At 37.7% G+C, this 23355-nt stretch overlaps 1 protein-coding gene across 2 annotated transcripts in view; it reads left to right on the forward strand.

The window, feature by feature from the left end:
• Positions 1–20230, forward strand: part of LOC119424854 (NMDA receptor synaptonuclear signaling and neuronal migration factor) — a 47786-nt gene extending 27556 nt beyond the window's left edge. Inside the window, exons 6-15 of one of the 2 annotated variants that reach the window (XM_037692361.1) lie at positions 1738–1790; positions 3771–3860; positions 7309–7439; positions 11423–11506; positions 11654–11687; positions 13562–13632; positions 13740–13819; positions 14141–14243; positions 17836–17911; positions 19857–20230. In XM_037692361.1, the coding sequence (XP_037548289.1) occupies positions 1738–1790; positions 3771–3860; positions 7309–7439; positions 11423–11506; positions 11654–11687; positions 13562–13632; positions 13740–13819; positions 14141–14243; positions 17836–17911; positions 19857–19954 (820 nt within the window). In that variant the 3' untranslated portion in view covers positions 19955–20230. The remainder of the gene's footprint in view (positions 1–1737; positions 1791–3770; positions 3861–7308; positions 7440–11422; positions 11507–11653; positions 11688–13561; positions 13633–13739; positions 13820–14140; positions 14244–17835; positions 17912–19856) is intronic. The other variant, XM_037692362.1, reaches the window with a different exon arrangement.
• The last annotated feature ends 3125 nt before the right edge of the window (positions 20231–23355 follow it).

Consider the following 23355-nt stretch of genomic DNA (forward strand, 5'->3'; position numbering starts at 1 on the left):
GACCTCAGGATCCTTCTCTGCTCTTTGCAGATGGTTCTGCCTCAAGTAGTGATGGATTGGTGTGGCATCTGCAGTATTGCGGACTCTGTGCCGGTCCATTGTGGTGAAGAGGGAACTGAGCTGTAAGGCGAAGCTCTCTGTTTACTGGTTGGTTACCCTCACCTATGGTCACAAGCTCTGGGTAGTGACTGAAAGAATGAGATCGTGGATACAGGCGGTTGAAATGAGTTTCCTCTGCAGGGTAGCTGGACTCTCCCTTAGAGATAGGGTGAGAAGTTTGGTTATCTGGGAGATACTTGGAGTAGAACTTCTGCTCTTCCACATCGAAAGGACCCAGTTGAGGTGGTTTGGGTATATGGTAAGAATGCTCCCTGGGCACCTCCCTAGGAAGGTACTTCGGGCTTGTCCGACTGGGAGGACATCCCAGGAAGACCCAGGACATGCTGGAGAGACTATTGCCCCTTTTCCACAGTTCCTCCTTGGCCCCGTTTTACCCTGCTCAGGCCGGTTCCATGTTCTTTTCCACAGGGCCTTCTTCGTAGAACCGACTTGTTTTTTCAGTACCTACTTCTCTGTGGTTTCATTGAGGCCAAGCAGGACGCTAGAACGTGACGTCAGTGCACTGTCAGTTACTGATTGGTCAGGGGGCAGCGTCATTGTTCAAAGGGCGGAGTTTCATAAACTTCCGCCTCAACCCAATCTGCCATTTTCTTTTTAACCCGCCATTAGAAACAACTCAAATCCGGAGGAGTGTATTTTGGAGTATTTTGAAGGTATAAACAAACAATAATGTCACAACCGTGGTCAAATGCTGAAGTTCAGGCGTTTTTGTGTTTGCCGGCTGACGAAAAAGTTCAGAGCGAGCTAGATGGAACGACACGTAACGAGAAGGTTTTCCAAGAGGTGTCGGTGCATTGATAATAATGATCTGCCCACTAAAGGGGCACTAATGGGCACTGTGGAAACAGAAAATGAAGCGATCCGACCTGTAACGGCCCAATAAGGGCCAAGCCCAGCAGGACCTATGGAAAAGGGGTGTATGTCTCTCAGTTGGCCTGGGGCCATCTTGGAGTCCTCCCAGAAGAGCTAGAAGAGGTGGATGTGGAAAGAGATGTCTGGAACTCCCTGCTCAAGCTGCTGCCCCCGCGACCCCACTTCAGAATAAGCGGAAGATGATGCATGGATGGATTATTTAATTTTATAATTTTTTTTCAAGTTCCTAAAGGAACCAGAACATACATTTTGATCTATTTTATAATTATTCCTTAGGCTTCTTGTGTAAGAGTTTGACAAAACCACTGTTTGAAGTCTTAACAGAGAGAAAAATAAAATAAAATAAACAAATTAAAGCCAGCAGCACAGCAGGTCACAAAAACTGGGTTTTCCTTTTTTTCTGTTGCATGAATAAATCTGGTCTTTCTTTTTGACGCAGTCAGTTTGCTAAGTGGACCACATGTAAAGTCGAGCAACATGATAATAATAGAAGATATGTTGTTTTCCTCCCACAATGCACCTCTGACTCCTATTTTCTCCTCACACTGACAACAAAATGTTAGCTTTATTTGGCCTAATTGTCTCTTTTCAACCTTCAGGAGAATCTTGACATTGAAGTTTGTTCCTTGTTGTCTCGCCCGGCTCTCCCGCCCGCCCACCTCTTCCTCCTTCTCCTCTCCGTGTTGCCATCCCATCCCTCTGTTTTCCGTTATCCCTCCTCCGCTTTGGTTTCGCTACCCACAGGAACTTCCGGAAGCATCTTCGGATGGTGGGCAGCAGGAGGATTAAAGCACAGAGTGAGTCAGACGTGTGTGTTTGGTTGATACGTTTGTTCAAACCGACTGTGATGTTACTCACCTCACCATCATCATTTTTACTTTTCTTTTCTTATATTTTCTTTTTGTGGTGTAATTTGCATGTGTGGCGTCGAGCTCTGCTCTGGTCTTCCTATGAGTTTTCTGTCTTTTGGATCAGCCAAAAACTTTTGCATCTTTTGTATGTAAGAGCATGAAAACTGTGCTGCAGAGGGACTTTTTTCTGTTGTGTCTGTTTGAACGTTTGATAGCAAAGTTCAAAGAAAAATACACAAAATAAAACTAAAACTTCCATTTAATAATTCCAAAAATATCCACAATTGATAAACAGGGCATGTGTATTCACCTCCCAGTAAATACTGGAGAGCCAGAGAGGCTGTTTTAGGTGATTGTCCTGCTGGAAGCTGAATCATCATCTTCAAATCTCTTGAAGACTGCAACAAGTTGCTCTTAAGAATTTTTATTTGTTATCCTCCATCCATCTAGCCTTTAACTCCTATCAGTTTCCCAGTTTCTGCAGACAAAACACATCCACATCATGATGCTGCTACCACCATGCTTCACTGTAGGGATCCTGTTCTAAGCATAACAAGAAGTGTTAGCTAAAATTTTAGTCTCATCAGACCACCGCTCTTTTCATGTACTTTTTAATCGTTTTGTTGAAATGTCATCCAAAATCAAATTAAAATTTGTTTAAATTCAAATTAATAAGGCAAAAAAGTCATAAAAAGTAAGTGTAAAACAGTAAAGTATACCAACAAGATTGCAAGAACCATTGCATAAAATTGATCAATTATTTGCCGTTAGCAGGTATTTTATTTTATTTAATTTTACATCCATTACTTTCAAATTAAAGATTGTGTCAGAATGGAAATAAATGCAGAAGTTACTGTAATGATGGTTACATCAGGTTTAGTGAAACAATTCGAATTCTCATTTGTTGCTCCTACTTTAACAAATTGGATATTGTAAAATAAATTAAAATCACATAAAAACACGTGTGACTTTTATTTGTAATCAGAGTTAATACACTTGTGCTGAAACCCATTTACGGATACTTTTCTTACACCTCTGCAGTTTTGAGTGATTTTATTTTTTGTTTTTTCATCTAATGGCACAGAAAATAAATGTCCAGGGCCTAAATTAACCTAAAGACAATTTGTTACAAATTAGGTAACAAAAAAAAAAAAAGAGATAAAATCAAAGCTTTCAAACATCTCAGGGTTTGAGATTCTATCACTAAACAGAACTTGCTGAAATTAAAACATTTATTAAAAATAACTTTTTGTGGAGAAAATGTGCTTTTTATCACGAGACATTACCGTATTTTTCAGACTATAAGACGCACTTAAAAAGCCTTTAATTTTCTCATAAATCAACAGTGCGCCTTGGTATTAATTCTGGTTGTGCTTACTGACCTCGAACTGATTTTTTGTGATACACGGCGCTCAAAAATCTGTCAAAATTAACTTGTTTCGCTGAATGCGCCTTATAATCCGGTGCACCTTATGAATGAAAAATACGGTATATGAATGATGAAGAAATTGATTCTAGAAGGAAAATTTAAAGCAGCTAAAAGTAAATACATAACTCACCAACCAAGAACTATCGTGCCTTAAGGAAAAATTGTTAATAAAGCATGTCAAATACTTTCAAATGGTCTAAAAATAGACGTTATTTGATTTGTGCTGAGCTGGTTCTGTTATATCGCTCAGTGACTCACTTTGAATCCATACAGATCATAAAACCAACAGGAAATATAAATGTGTGCGCTCGTTTGTTTGTTGGGCAGCTTCTGGGTCACGTGTGTGCTGTACGTGTACTTGTAGCCGCAGTCTTTGCAAACACTCGTGTGTGTGTTTTCGGCGATGGACGTACAGAGGAAAAAAAAAACCCTGTGCAGGCTTGTCAGTGTGTGAGCGTGCACATGTGCGTGTGTGACTATCTCTCCTCGCCTGCCAGCGTTCGCTGAAGGTAGATCGAAGAGTTTCAGCCGTTCCTGGAGCGATCCCACCCCTGTCAAGACTGACGCTCCTCACGAACCCAAAGAGAGTGAGTTAACACGGGACTCACACACGTGCACACAAAGACACACACACGCATGCAGGCACAGGTGCAGTTTATAGCAGCAGCACAGAAGAGAGAAGAGTCAAAATGTGCAGCAATAACTGCACTTGTGGACCCACGTTGTTCTGCACAGCGGTGAAGAACATTAAAGAGAAGATTTTTGGAGTCATAAAGATCCTGACCCACAGGGCCGGCCCAAGCCCCCATGGGGCCCTAAGTGAAATTTGGTTTGGGGCCCTCTATTTCTGCTAATAATGTGATTACTGTAATCACCAGTCAGATGATCAGATCATTCACCCACCAAACATAAACTCATTGCAATTATGACAGCCCTGTTTACATTATCCTATGTGAAGATATCATAGGGTGTAGAGCCACAGAAATGGTCATGGTGGGCCGGATTTGGCCCATGGGCCTTGAGTTTGACACATGCAATCTAGTAGTACTAAAAGTAACTAAAGAGAAAAAAAAACACCAGTATGCAATGTATTTTACAGCAAAAGTGTCATCTGATTTATTATCTTTGGTTCCAAAGAACTGCAGCAGTAATGTTCAAAATAATTTGTAGTGCAAGATCAACACACAACAACAGACAAAATCACTTAGATGCGTAAAAATAAATTAAGTTGTGCAAAAACAGGCACAATAAAATAAAATAAAATAAATCAAGGAAATGCTTAAATAATGTAAATGAACAATTACTTGAAACCACGTAAAACGGTGTATGTATGCAATAATTTGCAAAAGCTGAACTTAAAATATTAAATAGAATCTTATAAAAAAATCACACACAAAAAAAAAAATTCCATTTAGTGGGCCCCCTAGTGGCCCCGGGGCCCTAAGCAGCCGCTTAGTTAGCTTATGCCTTGGGCCGGCCCTGCTGACCCAATATGTCAACAGATTGGCAATAAAAAAATCTAATTTTAAATGTTTAAATAGACACTAAAAGTGCAGTTTTATAATTCAGTTTTACAATAAGATAGAGTTTACACACGTGATTAAACGAAGCCAGAAGCAAGTGGAATAAAGTCCTCACGAAAAAAAAAGCTATTCAGTACCAGTATTTAATGTGTATTTATTGATATAAACTAATATAACAAGGTTGTATGAGGTGTTTCTAGAATGAGTGAACTACGTGTTTGTGTAAAACTACATTAAAATGTTTGTGTTATGTTTGTTTTGTCCAGCTCTAATCAACCCTTTAATTTTTTTGTCGTCTAAATTCTACACTTTTCACAAATTTAGCGTCTCGCAGTTGGAGATTAGTCGGCGACTCAAATTTGACTCATAATTTTTCAATTGAATTCAGTTTATGTAAATAGCGCCAAGTCACAACAGAAGTCCTCTCAGGGCATTCATATTTAAAAAATACTTTGTAATTATTTAACATTATTTAATTTAATTTTCTTTTAATTTAGGAAAATACACACATTTTGAGTTGTGGTTTTGCTGTATTCGACGAATTTACAACCAATTGTCCAGAGAGCCATGTGGTGGCGATGTACTTGGCCAGTTTTTGAAAATCATGACTTATTTTTGCACGTCTTGCAAAATCCTACTCCAGAGTGTGCACAATATTAATGTTTTTGCCCACCTTTGCCCACATTATACAAAGTTCAGTTAAAGGGGGTTAATTACGTAGTTTTACAGTTACTGTATTTTCCGGATTATAAGTCGCACTTTTTTTTTGTAGTTTGGCAAGTCCTGCAACTTAATAGTCCGAAGTGACTTATATACGTATTTTCCCTATTCATGACACAATTTTTGACTGATGCGTTAAATGTTCATTCATACTGACATGAACCAAATTGTAAACATTACCATTTGCAGATGCGAGAGGGCCCTCTAGGCTTATGTGTTATTGTTATTTCAGATTAAATATCTGTTCTGGCACTTTGTGAAATACGCTTCTAAATAAATGCGAGTTATACTCCAAAGCGACTTATATATATTTTTTTTCCTCGTCATGAGGCATTTTTTTGACTGATGCGACCTATGCTCTGGTGCAACTTATAGTCCGGAAAACACGGTATACAGTTTATATCTGCATAAAGAATGTTTGTTTCATTGGACATTAGGAGAGGTTTGTTCTTGAAATGTTCTGAAAGGAGCTCTCAGATTCTTGTAAAACCACTTTTTAATGAAAAAGCCACTGACAAGTTATGTTTGTGCATTTATGCATTTTCTACTGAACAGGCATGATTTGGACTCCAAACCCCGACCACAATGACTGGCCACACATACGAGATATATTCTCTTATCTTATTATAAAGTATATATATCATGACAAAGAAAACTGTGAAAAGGTCTTTGTAAATTTTATAGAATCATTTAATTTTCTTTGTGCCTATAATTCATCCATGCTCAGTCAACATACATTAATTTTCAAACTTGGTTTGTGCTTAAAACGTTAAATCGTTAGTCAGAAATTAGCTGCTAAAGATCCTGTCTGATAGCTGGAACACGTGCTGCGTATGAGCTTGAGCCAGCGCTAAGATAAATCATCAAATGAAGTCTAGGCTGTAAAGATTAATCTAAGGCTGTAAAATGTGAACAATCTTATTAACGCGGTTTCAAGCATAGATGGATTCTCTTCAAGGCTCGACAGCTTCCACCAGCTCTGAACAAACGCCTCTTGTGAGAACGACTGCTCTGTAGATCTTATAACGAGGCAACATTTTGGCATCGCAGTTTAACAACTCGCCTCCTGGCCAACACACACACACAAAACAACCACACATACAAAGTGACTGTCCCTGTAGTTGACGCTGACCCCGTCCATCTGTCTCCTTATGACCGTGAGTCTTTCTTCACCTTTGTGGTGCTCTCTCGTTCTGTGAGTATGGAGTGTGTGTCCGAGTCCAAACGTCACTCTGAGGACTTCTTTGTGCTTCTGCAGAGCTTGTTTGCATGCTGTTTGTCTGCGTTGAGCTTGTGGTTGTATTTTTTTATTTTATTTTTTTATCTCCACCTTCATTAATGTCTCAGTCAAAACGCCTATATGTGTGTTTGGTGCCTTATTTTTCCACCTTAATGGGGGTAAAACAATATCTTGTTCCTCAGGTGAAACTGAATCGGCCTTGTTTTGCTTATGATGTCCACATCAAAAGTGATGGAAACGGTTTCCAAATTGCCTTTTACAAAAACTTTGGCTTTTTTTTTTTTTTTTACCGATTTAGTCACATGATTTTGCATGAAAAAAGTCAAGTCATTTCTATCTGTCATTTTTAGTCAAATAACTGAAACATCAGAGCAGACGTAACTTAGAGAGTAACTCAACTTTTTATTTTCTGCACAATTTTCTGTCTTGACTTCTTGGAGTTAATTTCCCCCTCAAATTTAGTTTTCATCACCTCTCTTGCTTTGAACCTCTGTTTTTACATGCCATTAGCTCAAACCCTGATCCTCACCCGTGTCTCATCTTCTCCCCCAGGTGGAGACCTGCAGACCTCTAGTAGCACCCTAGAGGAAGGAGGCCCTGATGAAGCCGCAGACTGGGAGGAGGAGAAAGAGATGGAGAGGCTGGCCTGTGAGGGGGACGACTTTGTTCCTCCCAAAATCATGGTAAATAATCAGTGTTACAATCTTCAGATTATTTCATCAAAATTCATTCGAACTTTATTTATACAGGTTAGTCTCATTGAGTCACATTTACTAGAGAGACCTGTTTTAAACAAAGAACACAGATGATGTACAGACAAAAAAAGAAGGAAGGACTGCTGGAAATAACTTCCTGTTTGAAAACAACATCCCTTTGGTTTTATTAGCATTTAGCACCAGTTTGAGACAGAACTAATCTGACTGGATGATGTCGAATGCAGACTAAAAGCTGGAAATCCTTAGCAGCTGTTCTAGCTTGACAATAAACAACTGTATCATCAGCATAGAAATGTACAGATGAATCAAGAATGATCTGACTGCATTACTTATGTACTTTGTAGATTGTGAAGAGGGTGGGTCCTAAGACTGAACCTTGTGGTACACCGTTGTTAACAGTTAAATAGCAGGAAGAAGTACTATTACGTTGAACACATTGCCTCCGATCTGAGAGATGTTTAGAGAACCAACCAAAAGTGTGATCTGAGAAACCAATTTCTGAGAGCTTATAACAGATGTCATGGTCCACAGTGTCAAAAGCTTTAGACAGGTTTAAATAAAGTGCAAAAATCTATTAGTGGAGGGTTAGACGGGGAGTTAGATTTAACTTTGCAACATATTAATGCAGTGGCACACACTTGAAAATGACCAGTTTTCTAATTAAAATGGTATCATCCTTGAACAATGGTTGATTTTATTGATGTCACAATATTTATTAAAGAAACGATCCATGAAAAGTTGTGAATCATTAAACGGTGAGCACATCCTAACAGCTGTAGAGAAAAACAAACTTCCAGTCATTTGTTTGCTTTATTAACAAAACAAAAGTCCCATTCATGTCATATTAGCCACAACTAGATCATTTTAACCCCTGAGGTCCCACAAGATCTCAGTTTTACTCTCAGGTTGTTATGATGGTGAAGCTGTTCTGATACTCAGACTTGTGGCATTTTAAAAGATTGTAATTAAATTTTTTATTTTATTTAATTTTTGTTGAGTAATTTCTGTAAACTGCTAAATGCTAATAAGTTAGCATCACATTTTTGAATATCTATGAAAATTAGAAGGGATGATTTCTAGGCTGTCCTAGTCGAAACATTTGGTTTTTGTTTCAGTAGGTCTAACCATTAGCATTTTGTAAAAAAATAAAATAAAATAAATAAACTTTTGTTCATGCTTTACATAAAATATCAATTTTAAAAACAATTATTTAATTTGTTTTTACACCTAGTTGCTTGAAACTTCTTTTGTATGTACACAACACAGATCTAATCAGTGCAGAATATTTAGAATTCATCAATAATAATTTGATTTTTGGTGTATTTTTGAATTTCAGTCTTATATGGACGTTCAACATACCGATGGTAACAAAATGTTTTTTTTTAATCACAAAAACACTCAGACTGGCTGCTACCAAACTGGATGACATTGCTTGGGACCACAACCTGAACCGTTCACTTCAATATGTTAATGATTGGCAAAAGTGGGCGTGGCTTGTTGATGATTATTGATAACAATAATTTTATTTGCAATTGTCAAACATTGGTTCCAACAATCCATAGCCAGGGTTTGATGAAGACAACCAAAATTGGAATACACTTATGACATCACTTTAAAGCCAAACGTCACAATTCTGAGATTCAATAAATGCAAAATAAAAACAGAACTCGTCATCCCACCACACAATTTTGCGAAAAGAATAAAAGGTAAGAAGAAAATACAGATATAAGAATATTAGTGTCAGAGAAAAGATTTAAAAAGGTTTTCTTGTAGACGAAAAGGCAACGTCGGTGTAAACAAAGATTTTGAGATTCAACAGTTGGTATTTTTAAAGCGGTAGATAAGGAAGCAGACAGAGCAGTGCTGCTGATTTCTAACAGCGTCCACTAAAGGAAAGCTCATCCTAAATGTCTATTCAACAAGCAGATAAGAGTTGTTTTCATTTGCAGCTGTGGAGGTTAAGTTCAAGCTGAGTTGATTTAAATTCATATAGCACACAGTCCACACAAACCATCCATCACTGCATGTTCTGCACAAACATTTTTCATGGCAGCCAGTCTTGAGATGGATCATAATTACCGAGTATGGATTAAAAATCTAGCACAGAAGAAAAACTCAGATTTAAAATAAAAATATTTAATAGACAATTCAATAAATAAGCCAACTGTGTGCTCTTAAAAAGATTTATTTAGAGCTGTACATCATGAAAAGTGATGCCATTGATTCCAAAGTACCAGGTATATTTGTGTTAAATGCAAAGAACATTTGATTCTTGTGCATTCAAAGATGCTTTAGAACATTTTATTTTGACTGCTCGATCACAACATTCTCAGACCACACTATTGGAGGCAATGTGTTCAACATAATAATGGTACTTCTTCCAGTTACCTAACTGTTAACAATGGTGTACCGCAAGGCTCAATCTTAGGACCCACCCTTTTCACAATTAACATAAGTAATGTAGGTCATCCCTGGTGCATCCATACATTTTTACAATGACGGCACAGTTGTTTAGTGTCATGCTAGAACAGTTGCTAAGGGTTTTCAGCTCTTACAGTCTGCAATCGACATCATTCAGTCAGATTTGTTCCATCCCAAACTGGTGCTAAATGTTGACAAAACCAAAGGGCTGTTGTTTTCAAACAGGAAGTTGGTACCAGCTGTCCTTCTTTCTATCTTATCTATGAATGGTGTCCCTATTGAGGTTGTCGATTCTTACAAATACTTGGGTATTTTGGTCGATACGCATCACTCTTTTAAGCCTCGTGTTGAAAATTTGGTAAAGAAATTGAAAGTAAAATTGGGTTTCTTTTTTAGAAATAGATCCTGTCTATCTCTGAATGCTAGGAAACAACTTGTAACTGCTACATTCCTTCCCTTCCATCCCTCACTACGGTGACATTATTTACATGAATGTTCTTACAAGCACCTTGCAGATGTTGGACGCTGCCTACCACGGTGCGCTAAGATTCATAACTGGCTGTAACTACTGTAAACTACCACTGCACCCTGTATTCATTGGTTAAGTGGTCATTATTAACTTCACACAGAATATCTCACTGGTACAATTTCATATTTAAATCACTTCTTGGTCTTTTGCCTTCATACATCTCCTCCTACATGTCACTGCGTGAGTGCAGCTACAGCGTGCGCTCTCAGGACATAACTGTTCCCTCAGTGTGGACCAAACTTGGCAAACGGGCCTTCTCTTACTCCACTCCTCTATCCTGGAATATCTTGCAAAAAGATCTGAAGCTCTCCACCTTGACCTCTCTAAGGGATTTTAAACAACTCTTAAGTTCATGGCAAAAACCAATGCCGACGTTCCTGTTTTTAGTATTTTACATTGCTTCATAATGTAGCTGGTTTTGTTTCATTTTTATACAATTTATTTTATTTACTTATGCCTTGATTGTCTATTGTTAACTGTACCTCACCTGTGTTCTTTGGTTAAACCAGGTCTCTTGTAAATGAGTCCTCGTGACTCAGTGAGACTAACCTGTATAAATATAGATTGAATGAATGAAACCCTTTTGTTAAATATTCTATTCTGGGTAATGGGGAATACCTGGGTCAGCCATGCAGTGTGTGGTCTTGGGTTCGTGTATGCTCTGAGAGCTTCTGACATTCTGATTGGTTTGTGCTCTAAGCCAAGAGGTTATATTTGTTTAGTTGTTGTGACTTCTGCAGACCCGTTGAGCTCTGCTGGACCTGCAGCCTCCCAGATGGCATCTAATCCTCGTATGTCTTAATTACTTAAATCACCACAAAAGACAGTTGACTTTAACTACTGAGTCCACCATTATTTTAGAAATTCATCCCACTGAAAATATGAGTGTGAATATAATTCCACCCTCAGATTTTTCCAATTTATTAAGTTTTATCCATTCTTTGTATCCAAACTCCTAAATCTATTCTCCTTTTACTTTTTCTTCCTGCGTCACACACAGCTGATCTCCTCTAAAGTTCCCAAGGCAGAGTACGTTCCTACCATAATCCGCAGGGATGACCCTTCCATCATCCCCATCCTCTATGTGAGTTGGACACACCATTAATGCTTTGTGCACACGAACGCATCACAAAAACACCAAAAGAGCGAAACTTACAATCAATCATTTATGAGCTCCTTCCCTTTAAAGGAGTTCTTTAAAATACTTTGACTAAAATGTCTCTTCCTTTAGGACCATGAACATGCAACCTTTGATGATATTTTAGGTAAGTGTTGTTGTTGGCTGTGTTTTTGTACTGCCTCTTTAAAAGTGAATAAAATGTGTGCAAAAGTCTTGAGCTGTCTTTTACTTTAACTTCCAAATATCCAGACTTTGTTGGAATCTCCTAAAATTATAATTTCAGGCTTTCTTATATGACTTTCAGATACTGTTCCTCTGACATTTATAGTTTTTTATTATTATTATTATTCTGTCACATTTTCTTTTGTCCTCTGCGTTTCTATGTTTTATGCACACACGGTGCACAGAGTGCAGGGATGTTCAGGAACAGGGACCAGACAGAAAGAAACTATTAAATACTTTCAGAAAGACCGAACAACTGACCAAAAATGTCTGGCTCTATGGAAGCAAAGAGAAAATTAATAAAATTAAAAAAAAAAATAAAAAGAACATCAGCACATAACAGTTTATGAGTCATTAAAATAAAGGTTTCTGCAAAAATACAAGTCAATGCGAATGTAAAAATTCAATGTAAATGTTAACTTTTGATTAAAATAATAAAGTTAAAATAAACTCTGATTTTAGTTAAAAAAAATTAATTGTCACAATTAATCCAGCAAACTAACTTAACATTTATATTCACTTTAACTTAAATTTTTTAGACAAGAATAGTTCATTAATTAAATAAACTTATTAAGAATTCACATTTTTTTCTAGGCTTTCATCATTTGACATTTAAATTTGATTAAAAGGAACATAGACATTAAAATATTATTTTTCACATTTTTACAGAAATTAGATTTTTTTCTTTGTCCTAATGTGAAAAAAAAAAACTATAGATGTCAACAATTTATTACAGATTTGTAGCTTTATATGGAAAGTCATTCCATTCAAAATTAAATAAATAAATAATCATTGTTATTTAAAAATTATTAATAAATATTCCATTAAATAAATATATGTTCCCATGAAATAAAATATTTAAATAGTTTTATATAGTTTTTAATTATTTCAAGATGTTTTTTTTTCTTCAAGATTTATTTATTTATTTAATAATAGAGTTTCATTTTGTGACACTTTTATTTTGTAAAGCTACTTTACATATTTCATGGGCTTTTATTTGTTAACCCCATTTTTATTTTTTTATTTCATGTTCTTTTTTTATTTTTTTTATTTATTTCATGTTCTTATATTCAAATGAGGGGGCGGGGTTTTCTCTGTGGGGCAGTTCTGGTCAGGATTAGCGGATTGCGTCTGTTTCGCAGAAACTGATGTACTCCAATCTTTTTTGACCAATCACAGCAAAGTATTCCCCTCCACTTTATTAGACATATTTGGAATGACGCGTTTTATAGGGCGGTGCGATGTATATGGCTGAAAATACGGTAGTCAAATAAACTGGCGTTTGTCTTGATAAATTTCAGTTCTCTGTCCAAACTGCACCTTGTGTCTTCATGGGGACACCCACAGCACTCTTCAGATCTCCTCATGACCTTAAACAGGAAATAGCAATTTTGTTAAATTGATAATTAAAGGAAAATAATGTGCAACATGCGATTGAGTCTGTGAACAACATTAAAAGGTTTCATCAGTTCCTTTATCAGAAAGGAAGGCGAGGTACCTGTAGACTTTGACATCTCTCGTTATTTTTTTAACAAAAGCAAATGGAATAATGTCGTCTGACGTTCATTAATCTAATTTATATTATCGTAACACATTCTTTTACTGTCAGATTTAATTGAAAGTTACATCTTTGGCCTTTCATCACACCTGCGCTTAAAGTCTCCCTCCAGAGATTTGGTTTAAGCTCGTATCTCTTTCTCAGAGCTGTTCTTTTATTTTGATTTCACTTTAACGCTCCTGTTTTTGTAATTATTTGTCTGTCATTCCCATCAATCCCTCTCTTTTTCTGGGCCACAGAGGAAATCGATAAGAAGCTCACAGCATACAGGAGAGGAAGCAAGTTCTGGAGGATGCTTATCTTTTGTCAGGTGAGGAGAAGCAAAGAAAAGTCGGTCTGTAGAGCCCAGTTAATAAAATAATCTGACACGCTGCTGTGCAGGTGTTGCATTTTGTCATTTATGGGTTTGTTTAACAGGGAGGACCCGGCCATTTGTATTTACTGAAGAATAAAGTGGCGACTTTTGCTAAAGTGGAAAAAGAGGAAGACATGAGCCAGTAAGATGCTTTTACTTGTGGGTCTGTTTCTGCTTCCTGATAAATCTACTGTCTTTTAATGCAAAAACATAACGCTTCATATGGAAATAGCTGCAAACAACCTAAAGACCTGGCCAGTCTTATAATCTTGACAATGACTTTTAGGAGCAGAAAACTGCCCAGCATTTTTTAATGTCACCCACAACTTTAAATGTTTTATCAAAACATCAAACTACAAAAAGCAAAAGGAGATTACACATTTATATGTGCTAGTCTTAAAATATTACTGAAATCTCTTCATGCCATTGTAATTTTCTTCATGTATTTTATCCTTTTGTTTAGATTTTGGAAGAGACTGAGTCGCTTCATGAGTAAAATCAACCCAGAACCAAATGTGATTCACATAATGGGATGCTACGTCCTGGGGAACCCCAATGGAGAAAAGGTATTCACGTATTAATACACATATTCATTCACTCTGGAATACTAACAAATATTACAGTGAAATAGAAGAGGATTTGGTGGAAAGTCAGGCTGCTGTGAACTCTGTGACCTTGCAGCAAGAAGGTTCAAAACTCTAATAATAATAATATAATATAATCTATTAATCTTCTCAAAGATGGGGTGAGGGGTCCCCTAACTGTGTCAAGGACAAGTACTGGTCCATGGACCATTTGGTAGTGGATGCACAAAAATAAGAAATGCTTTTCTTAAAAAAAAATAATAATAAATAAATCAAATACCGGATAATTGGTTTAACAGCACGGGTTTGCTGAGTATTTTATTTTGGAAAATGACTGTTTCCATTTCACTTGACTCAATCACTGTTTTTACATACAAATAAACCAACACTAGCAAAAATGTGTAAAAAAAACCAAAAACTTTTATTCCCATTAGTCTGATTGAAAGTCGTCTCATTTTTGTTGATTTAAAAAACACCTTCGACACTAATGACCACACCATTCTCCTTGAAAAACTGAATAAATATGGCATTAGAGGATTAGCACTACAGTGGGTATCCAGTTATTTGAATAATAGGAGACAGTTGGTAAACGACATAAGATCTGAATTTTGCGTAAATGGATGTGGAGTTCCTCAGGGCTCTGTGTTGGGACCAAATTTGTTTATTTTGTATTTGAATGATCTGGTTGATGTGTCAGGACTTTTGAAGTGTGCTTTATTTGCAGATGATACCACATTTTTTTTGTTCTGGTGAAGATATTGAACGGATGTTAGAGATGATACAGGCAGAATTCTTAAAAATACAAACTTGGTTCCAACTTAATAAGTTAGCATTAAATTTGGAAGAAAAAAAACTACATGATTTTTAGTAATAGAAATAAAATGATCAAAGTCCCATTTAAAATTGGCAATATTGAAATTCATAGAGGCAGCACGGTGGCGCAACTGGTAGAGCTGCTGCCTCTCAGCGAGAAGGTCCTTGGTTCAAACCCCGGTCCAGGGGCCTTTCTGGGTGGAGTTTGCATGTTCTCTCCGTGCATGCGTGGGTTTTCTCCGGGTGCTCCGGTTTCCTCCCACAGACCAAAAACATGCATGTTAGGCTGATTGGTAACTCTAAATTGTCCCTAGGTGTGAGTGAGAGAGTGAATGGTTGTTTGTCTTGTTTGTCTCTATGTGGCCCTGTGATGGACTTGCGACCTGTCCAGGGTGTACCCCGCCCCTCGCACAGTGATTGCTGGACATGGGCACCAGCGACCCCCGTGACCCAAAATGGAATAAACGGGTAAAGATAATGGATGGATGGATGGATGGATGAAATTCATAGAGTTAATGAAATAAATGTTTGGGGTTTTGCTATTGATGAGTAGCTGACATGGAAATCTCATGTAAATTACTTAACAATAAAAATAGCAAAACCAATTGCTTTACTGTATAAAGTAAAATAGTTTTTGAATGACAATGCTTTATATATGTTGTATAATGTAATGATTGTTTCATATTTAATTTACTGTATTGAAGTTTGGGGAAAAGCATGCAAAACAATTGCAAACCCTTTTTTATTTTACAAAAAAGTGCTATAAGAATTTAAGTTATGAATCTTAAGGTTGGTTTTGCACCCAGACTTTTATTCTTTGGTGCCTTTATTCTCCTCGTGTCTGTGATAACCAGCAGGCTATCCATCGAGCTGCTTCTTCCTCCACCCGTCTGACCGTTATCTCCTCTGAGCGATGCTACCGCGTGGAGTCAAGAACCACAGACACTGCACCTCTTTAAACCTGATGTGAACAAATATTAAGACCCACGGTGGCACACAGACTGGGATAAAAAAACAAACAAAGTACACCTAATCTATAACTCATGTGCACAGACCCAGTCTGCCCAACAATGCTTTGATTGACAGACCGCAGAGCAAACGGCACATCGGTGGATTCTGCACCTCGACACGACACACACACTGAAACATTACTATGTTTTTAAAAATGGAGCCAAGACAACAGAACAGGCCGCCAGAGTTTAATTTAAATGATGCTACATGTTGGGCTTTAGGCTCCAGATTTAAATGGATGTCATCATAAAATCTATTTTTTCATACAACACACTAAAATGTGTGTATTTCTATAAATAAATCTGCAGCGAGCAATTTAAACCATGTATAAAAATACAAGGTATCAAGTAATTATTCAAATTAAGTAAATATTAAAGAGAGCTTGCTTGGGAGCACAGCCAAAAGCTGATTTTTGTGCTTTTAATTCTCTTCATATATATATATTTTTGTATTAATTCATGAATTATGTGGTCATCAGATTAAATTTGGTGTTTAAGTGAAAATACTCCACCCATTGCCACTGTTTTAAACAAATATCCTTTGAGGATGACTCTTAGCTACCACCACACCAAATCTTAGCTGTGTATTTGTAAAACTGACTCAGTTATAGTCATTTTAGCTTTGATATGGATGGCTAGCTGTAGTGGCCATCTTGAGTCAAGATGACTTCAAACATTAAAGAGTTGTAGATGTGCACACAATGATTATTTTTTGAAAGTTTCATTAAAATCCACTGAGCGATTCACGAGGTATTTTGCTAACAGGCAGACAAGGTTGACTACAACACATAATGGCAATGTTCTAAACTAAGCTCTTGTGCAATATTGTAGAGCTTGAAGTGTGTGTTGATGACTACTCTCAGATACTACCACAACAAATCTGAGCCCCAAATCTGTAAAACTGACCGAGTTATAGCCAGTATTGTGTTAGATAACGGTGATAAAGTATGGCGGCCATATTGACTCAAGCTGACTCCAAAAGCTAAAAAGTTGTAGATGTGTGTTCCATAAATGCTTTCCGAGAGTTTCAACAAATTCTGTTTAGCCGTTTGTGAGATTTTCTGATAACAGACAAACAATTACACGAACAGGGAAATTACATGATCACCCTCCTTTCAACAAACGTAAATGAATATTTTAATGAATTTCGCCTTTATTGGCACAAAACTGTGCATCTTCGAATGTCATGGCGTCAACGGTGATTAACTGACGAGCAGGAAACTACCCAGCATGCACCTCGTTTATCTTGGATTAGTTATTAGCCTGCAGCTTGTTTTGCACTACAGACAAGACACTTCTCCTCCACCTCCTTTAACAACCTCCTCCCATCTAACGTCTTCTTTTGTCTCTTTTAAAAGACTGCAAGCACAGCAAACACAAAGGGCTGCTTCTCATTAACACTTTCAATTTAAACATATTTATTAATAATAATAATAATAATAAAAGATATTTACTATTTGGTTCCCCTAACATGTGGCACATTTTGTAACAAAAACAGTTGTAAATTTAAATCTGATTTGTCCAGTCTTTAATTTTCAGTCTACAGACTATGGATTAAGGAGTAAAGATGTCCCGGGTGTTTTACAGATGTTGAGCCATAAACGCTACAGTCAAATCAACACCTTTTACAGCTCCTGCCTTTTAGTCTCTAAACTCATTGTGTGCGTTGTCTCTGAAAACACAAGCTTTCTGTCGTCAGATAAATGAAGTGGGATTTTAATTAGCGTTTCTTTCTTATCTCCAACCAACAGCTGTTCCAGAAACTCAAGAATCTGATGAGGCCTTATTCTGTCGAGTTCGAGTCACCGCTGGAGCTGTCTGCGCAAGGTGGGCCCCGAAAACTGTCCAAACACACTCAGACAAGCACAGCTAAAATAATACAGATTATCATTTGAACCTGGAACATCACTTCAGCCATATCTGAGGCACATGAGGTCCAGCAGGAATCCCCGTAGACGATGATGTTTGCAGATGACATTGTGATCTGTGGTGAGAACAGGGAACAGGTGGAAGAGAACTTGGAGAGGTGGAGGTATGCACTTGAAAGAAGAGGAATGAAAGTCAGCCGTAGTAAGACAGAGAGGGAGGCCGGTGGAACGTTGAGGCTACAAGGAGCAGAGGTCACAAATGTGCAGGACTGCAAGTACTTTGGGTCCACTGTCCAGGAAACTGGGTGAAAAAAAGAGTCCAGGCAGGATGGAGTGGATGGAGAAAAGTTTCAGGAGTGATTTGCAACAAGAGTGTCAGCAAAGGTCAAAAGAAACGTTTATAAGACAGTGGTGGGACCAGCCATGTTGTATGGTCTGGAGACAGAGTACATGGACAAAAAGACCCGGATGAGTCAGGAATGAAGATGTTGAGGTTCTCCTTAGGAGTGACAAGGATGGATAAGATAAAGAATGAGATCATCAGAGCACAGGTTGAACAACTGGGAGATAAAGTTAGAGAGACCAGAATGAGATGGTGTGGACATGTCCAGAGGAGGGACAGTGGGTATACTGGTATAAAGATGTTAGGAATGCAGCTGCCAGGAAAAAGACAAAGAGGCGATAAATGGATGCAGTTAGAGAGGACATGGAGGTAGTTGGAGTGAGGACAGAGATGGAGGAAGATGTGGTGGCATCTGAAGAGTGACCTGCTGAAAGAAGAAGAAGAAGAAGAAACAATGACATGTTATCTATGGTTATATATCTATTAAGTATAGATAGTAGTAGTATAAAGTATAGATGCAACTTCTTTCGTGGTTCAAGAGCAGGGGTCTGCACCCTGCGGCTCTTTGGTCCCTCTGCAGCGGCTCTTTCAAGCTTTGACCAAAACTGACATAAAACTGAATTTTATTGGTATAACAACAACTAAAAGGGCTAGTTTGAGCAGTTTTCTTGTCATTTAGTTTGCAAATATATGAATACTAGAAACGTTACAAGGAGTAAAACATACTCACTTTCACTTTATGCTTTATTTCTTCAAAGTAGGATACGTAATTTTTTTTTTTACAATTAAAACAAATCACATAAGAATGCATAGTTTATTGTTTTAGTTTTTATAAACTGGGCAAAAACTACATTATTTTTTCCTTCTTTACAAGAAAATTCCCTTTTATTTTGTCTTAGAACAGGGGTGTCAAATTCACTTGCAAAAGGGGGCTAAAATTTAAACCTTTTCAAACTAAGGGCCAATTTCAGAAACTACATGAACTCAAATCAGATACCCGGCATCTTTTCTGGGTCACAGGCTCCTCAACAAGAGTTTGATTGGACTCATTTGATGTTCTCTGTTGTGCTTTCAACATTACAATCAAAGATTACTGAAAACATTCAAGAGATAGAAGTATTTTTACATTTCACATATCATCTTGGGGGCCAGATAAGATGTCAACGAGGGCCACATTTGGCCCCCGGGCCTTGAGTTTGACACATACATTTTAGAGTGTAAAAATATCAATAAATGTTAAAATTCATTAAATATTTTTAGTTTTATAAAATCACCCCTACTGTCCAGAAAAGCGCCCTCCAACAAACTTAAAGTGGTCCGTGTGCCACCAGTTGAGAATCCCAGTTGTAGCAGGTATTGTGGCTCTGGACGTGGACAAAGAAGAAATGTCTGTTTTGATTGTTTTCAAGAGGATAAAGTTTTCAAAAATGCAAAAACAGACACAAACTCACCTGTTTCAACGCATTTATTCAGTTTGGATCAGAAGACAAATGGACGTTTATGGCAAAGAAGTCATATTTTTCTCTGTATTAAATTTGATCCAACTTGTTTCTTTTCCAAGGCAAAGAAATGATCGAGATGTATTTCGATTTCCGCCTCTACCGCCTCTGGAAGACGCGTCAACACTCCAAGCTTTTGGACTACGAGGATTTTTTGTGACGGAGACGTCGGACCCCTCCGGGTGCCGCGAGGACGCTGTAAAAACCTGAACGTTGCTCGGGCGTTGTTCTCGAAACATCAGCTCCACATGAACGGTCACACCTGCTTGGGCTGAAAGAGCGAGGAAAGCGGAACGAAGGCGATGAAGAGATGCAACTCGGATCTTCGTCGTTTTCAAAGAGAAGGCCAACAGGAAACACCTAAAATCTGTCCTTACGCTGGGGGAAAAAACAAATTAAATCTTTCTGCCTTTTGAGTTGCTGACAAAAACTGAGAGTTAGAAAATATTTAAAAAAGATCCAACTTTATTTACGCATTTGTTGCGAGGACGTTGTCTTTTGGAGCCGATGTGCTTCAGATAATTGCTGTATTTCATTCCGTCTCAGTGTGGTTCTGTGTTTTGACCTGACCTCTCAGATGGTCTCGGCCTTCTGAGACATACATATAGATAAATAGTCCATACGTGTGTATAGTTCACATAAAATATATTAGATTATTCCTGCAAACGATACTCTATAATGGATCATCCTTTATTTTTAGATGTGCATTGTTGTGCAGTTTCATACGGGAATATTTTGAGATATCTCAGGTTTTAGCCATGAAGTGATGATACTGTCTGTTCTACGATAATAACAATAATATGATATTCAACGCCATTGCTTTGGATGAATGTATTATCTCTGTAGAGATCAGTGTTTGAGGAACTGGATGTTTCCTGCAAAAAAAAAAAAAAAAAAAAAAAAAAAGCGCTGGGTGTGTGTTTAAAAAAAAAAAAAAAAAAAAAGTGCAATTGTGCATTTTCTCCTTTAAAGCAAAAAGAGTAATCGCCAGCGTTCCCACACGTTTCTCTTCGTCATGAACATTCAAACAGCATGACAGTCGAGTATGATGTATGATGTCAAGGGATATAACAGCCATCCAAGGGCTCCTACTGCAGCGATGGAGTTACCGTAATGATCCCTCCTGTTCTTTTTCCTATGGGGGGGGGGGGGGGGTCATGCCACTTAGGTGGGCCCTGCTGTCTACCTGCCAAACAGGCTTCTCTTAATGGCAGCCAAACGAGCTTCCGCTGGGCTGCCATCCTGTGTGAGGACCAGAGCCGTCTGTGTGGGAGAAAAAGTTGTGAGCGGCTACCTGCCTCCCCTGCCAGGTGTCAGCTTGTTTTAAAAAGGACAGAAAGATGCACCAGGTGTGTCTACTTCTTCGATGTCTGTACTACTTGAGCAATCTGGACAGTTTCAACCTGATTATGGATGGTCTAGCCCTCACACATACTCTCTCACACACACAGGTCGAGACCAAAATACGTTCAAAGAGTTAAAGAGATTGTTATTCAAAAGGATTTTTAAGAGGAGTTGTGTGGAGTATTTATAAGTGGTTAGTGTCTTACCTGCAGCAGACAACCGACAAAATAATTTAGCATAAAGAATTAGATGGAAAACATCCTTTGAACTGAACTAATTGTTAGTCGGTGTGGGACTCGTAGTTGAAACCTCAACAAGACCATCTACCTTGCTGGCTGGTTCCAGTAAAATTAAAATAAAAAAATTTTAAAGCCCCGCCCCCTCCACTAAAACAAAATGAATATTGTTTCAAGCGAGACAACAACAACAACAACAACAACAAAAACCCTCAAATGTTTGTTCAAGTGTTGATACTTGATTTATGTAATCCTTTTCTTGCTTTTTGTTTAACAATTCATTTTTTCGGACATATTTAACATTACAGTAGTCCCTCGTTTATCGCGGTGGGTCCATACCCTGAAGCTGCGCGATAAGTGAAAAAACACAAAGTAGGGAAAGTAGTACAAGTAGTAAGTAGTAGTTTATTTTAGTGTGTATATATATATATATATATATATATATATGTACATAGATATACTAAAATAAACTACTACTTATATATAAATATATATATACCCTTCCCACACTCTTGCAATATTCTAAACAATGTTTCTAAACTAAAAGCTCTAAAAGATCACAGAATGTCATGATTTTCCTCTCTGTGCCTCCACTTCTCTCAGCCACCTGCACGTGTTCTTGGCCACGCCCATTTTCCCACTCTGCACGGAGAACAGCTGTTCAGCTGCAGGAGGTAGCTTATCCTGCAGTGTGGGCTGCACGGAGGTGCAGGAGGAAGCGTTTTCTATAGCTGTGGGCTGCACAAATGTGCAACAGGTGCTAAATAATTTTAAATAATTAAAAATATATATATAAAAAAACATGCTGATGGTGTGGCTCATCCATCAATCAGACAATTGTGTGTCATGTCCAATCTTATTTTTAAATACCACACGATAGAGTGAGTTCGCAAAAAGCGAACCAGGAAGTACCAAGGGACTACTGTAATTACCGTTTTGCTGCTTTAAAGAAAAGTCGTGTAACACCATCATTTTAGTAGGCGGGGCTTAAAGCTCACATTCCTAATGTGCAGATGCTGGTCCTAAAAACACGATGTGACGGCTTCCATAAATTAAATTCTAGTGGCTTCATTTTCCAACAACAAAAATGGTGGGGACACTTGGTCTATGATACAAACACACCTTTGTGGGTGCATTTGTCTCCCGCCATCCTAAATGACCTCAATAATCAAAAATATAATTTTGTGAATTTTACACCTCCATCACTTTTGTATTAAATGGTCACTTGCATAAAAGCTGATGTCTAATAATGTTCAAGACTGTTGTCCACATTGTAATTACAGTAATCTGCGAGGAACATGCTGCAAAATTAAATGTTTTAAGCATCAGTTAAAAAAATATACAATTTAATTTAAATAACCATTTATTATAAAGTGATGTCAGTATAAAGGGTTAGAAGATACCATTTGTACAAACCTTTATTAAACATTTGAAATGGGAGTTGTTTTAATACAGCAGCAATGTTTGAAACCAACCTTTAAAAGCTTGTCTGTTCAATGACATCTGTCTACTGCAGGTAAGATGGTGACTACTATTCAACAGAATGCAACATAAACTATCAGAACAAAGTTAGAAGCCCTTGCCACAGATGCTACTTGTTACCTGGTGTTTGTCTTGTATTTCTGGGGAAATGATGCAGGTTGTGCTGACTTCTGTGAGAGTTTTTATTTTATTTGACCATTTTTATTGAGCGTTTGTGCCTCTCACGTCCTATCGAAGCAATTAATTATCATAAAAGTGTTTGTATTACGTTTGATGAACAGTTTTAAATAAAATGACGTGTGCATCACAACCTGAATCCAAAAAACGATCAACAGTACTGCTAATATTAAACTAGAGTCAGCCCGCCTGGATGCAGATTGTTTAAGTTTTGCACGAGGAAAGGTTCTGGATAAATGTTAAGTGGTCGTTGGTGTCGCACGCTCCTAACTTTGGATAACACATGCCACACAGCGATTCTTCAAATCTAACTTTAAAGTTT

The sequence above is a fragment of the Nematolebias whitei genome, chromosome 18, assembly GCF_014905685.2.
Source record: "Nematolebias whitei isolate Nwh7 chromosome 18, NemWhi1, whole genome shotgun sequence".
Classification (NCBI taxonomy): Eukaryota; Metazoa; Chordata; class Actinopteri; order Cyprinodontiformes; family Rivulidae; genus Nematolebias; species Nematolebias whitei.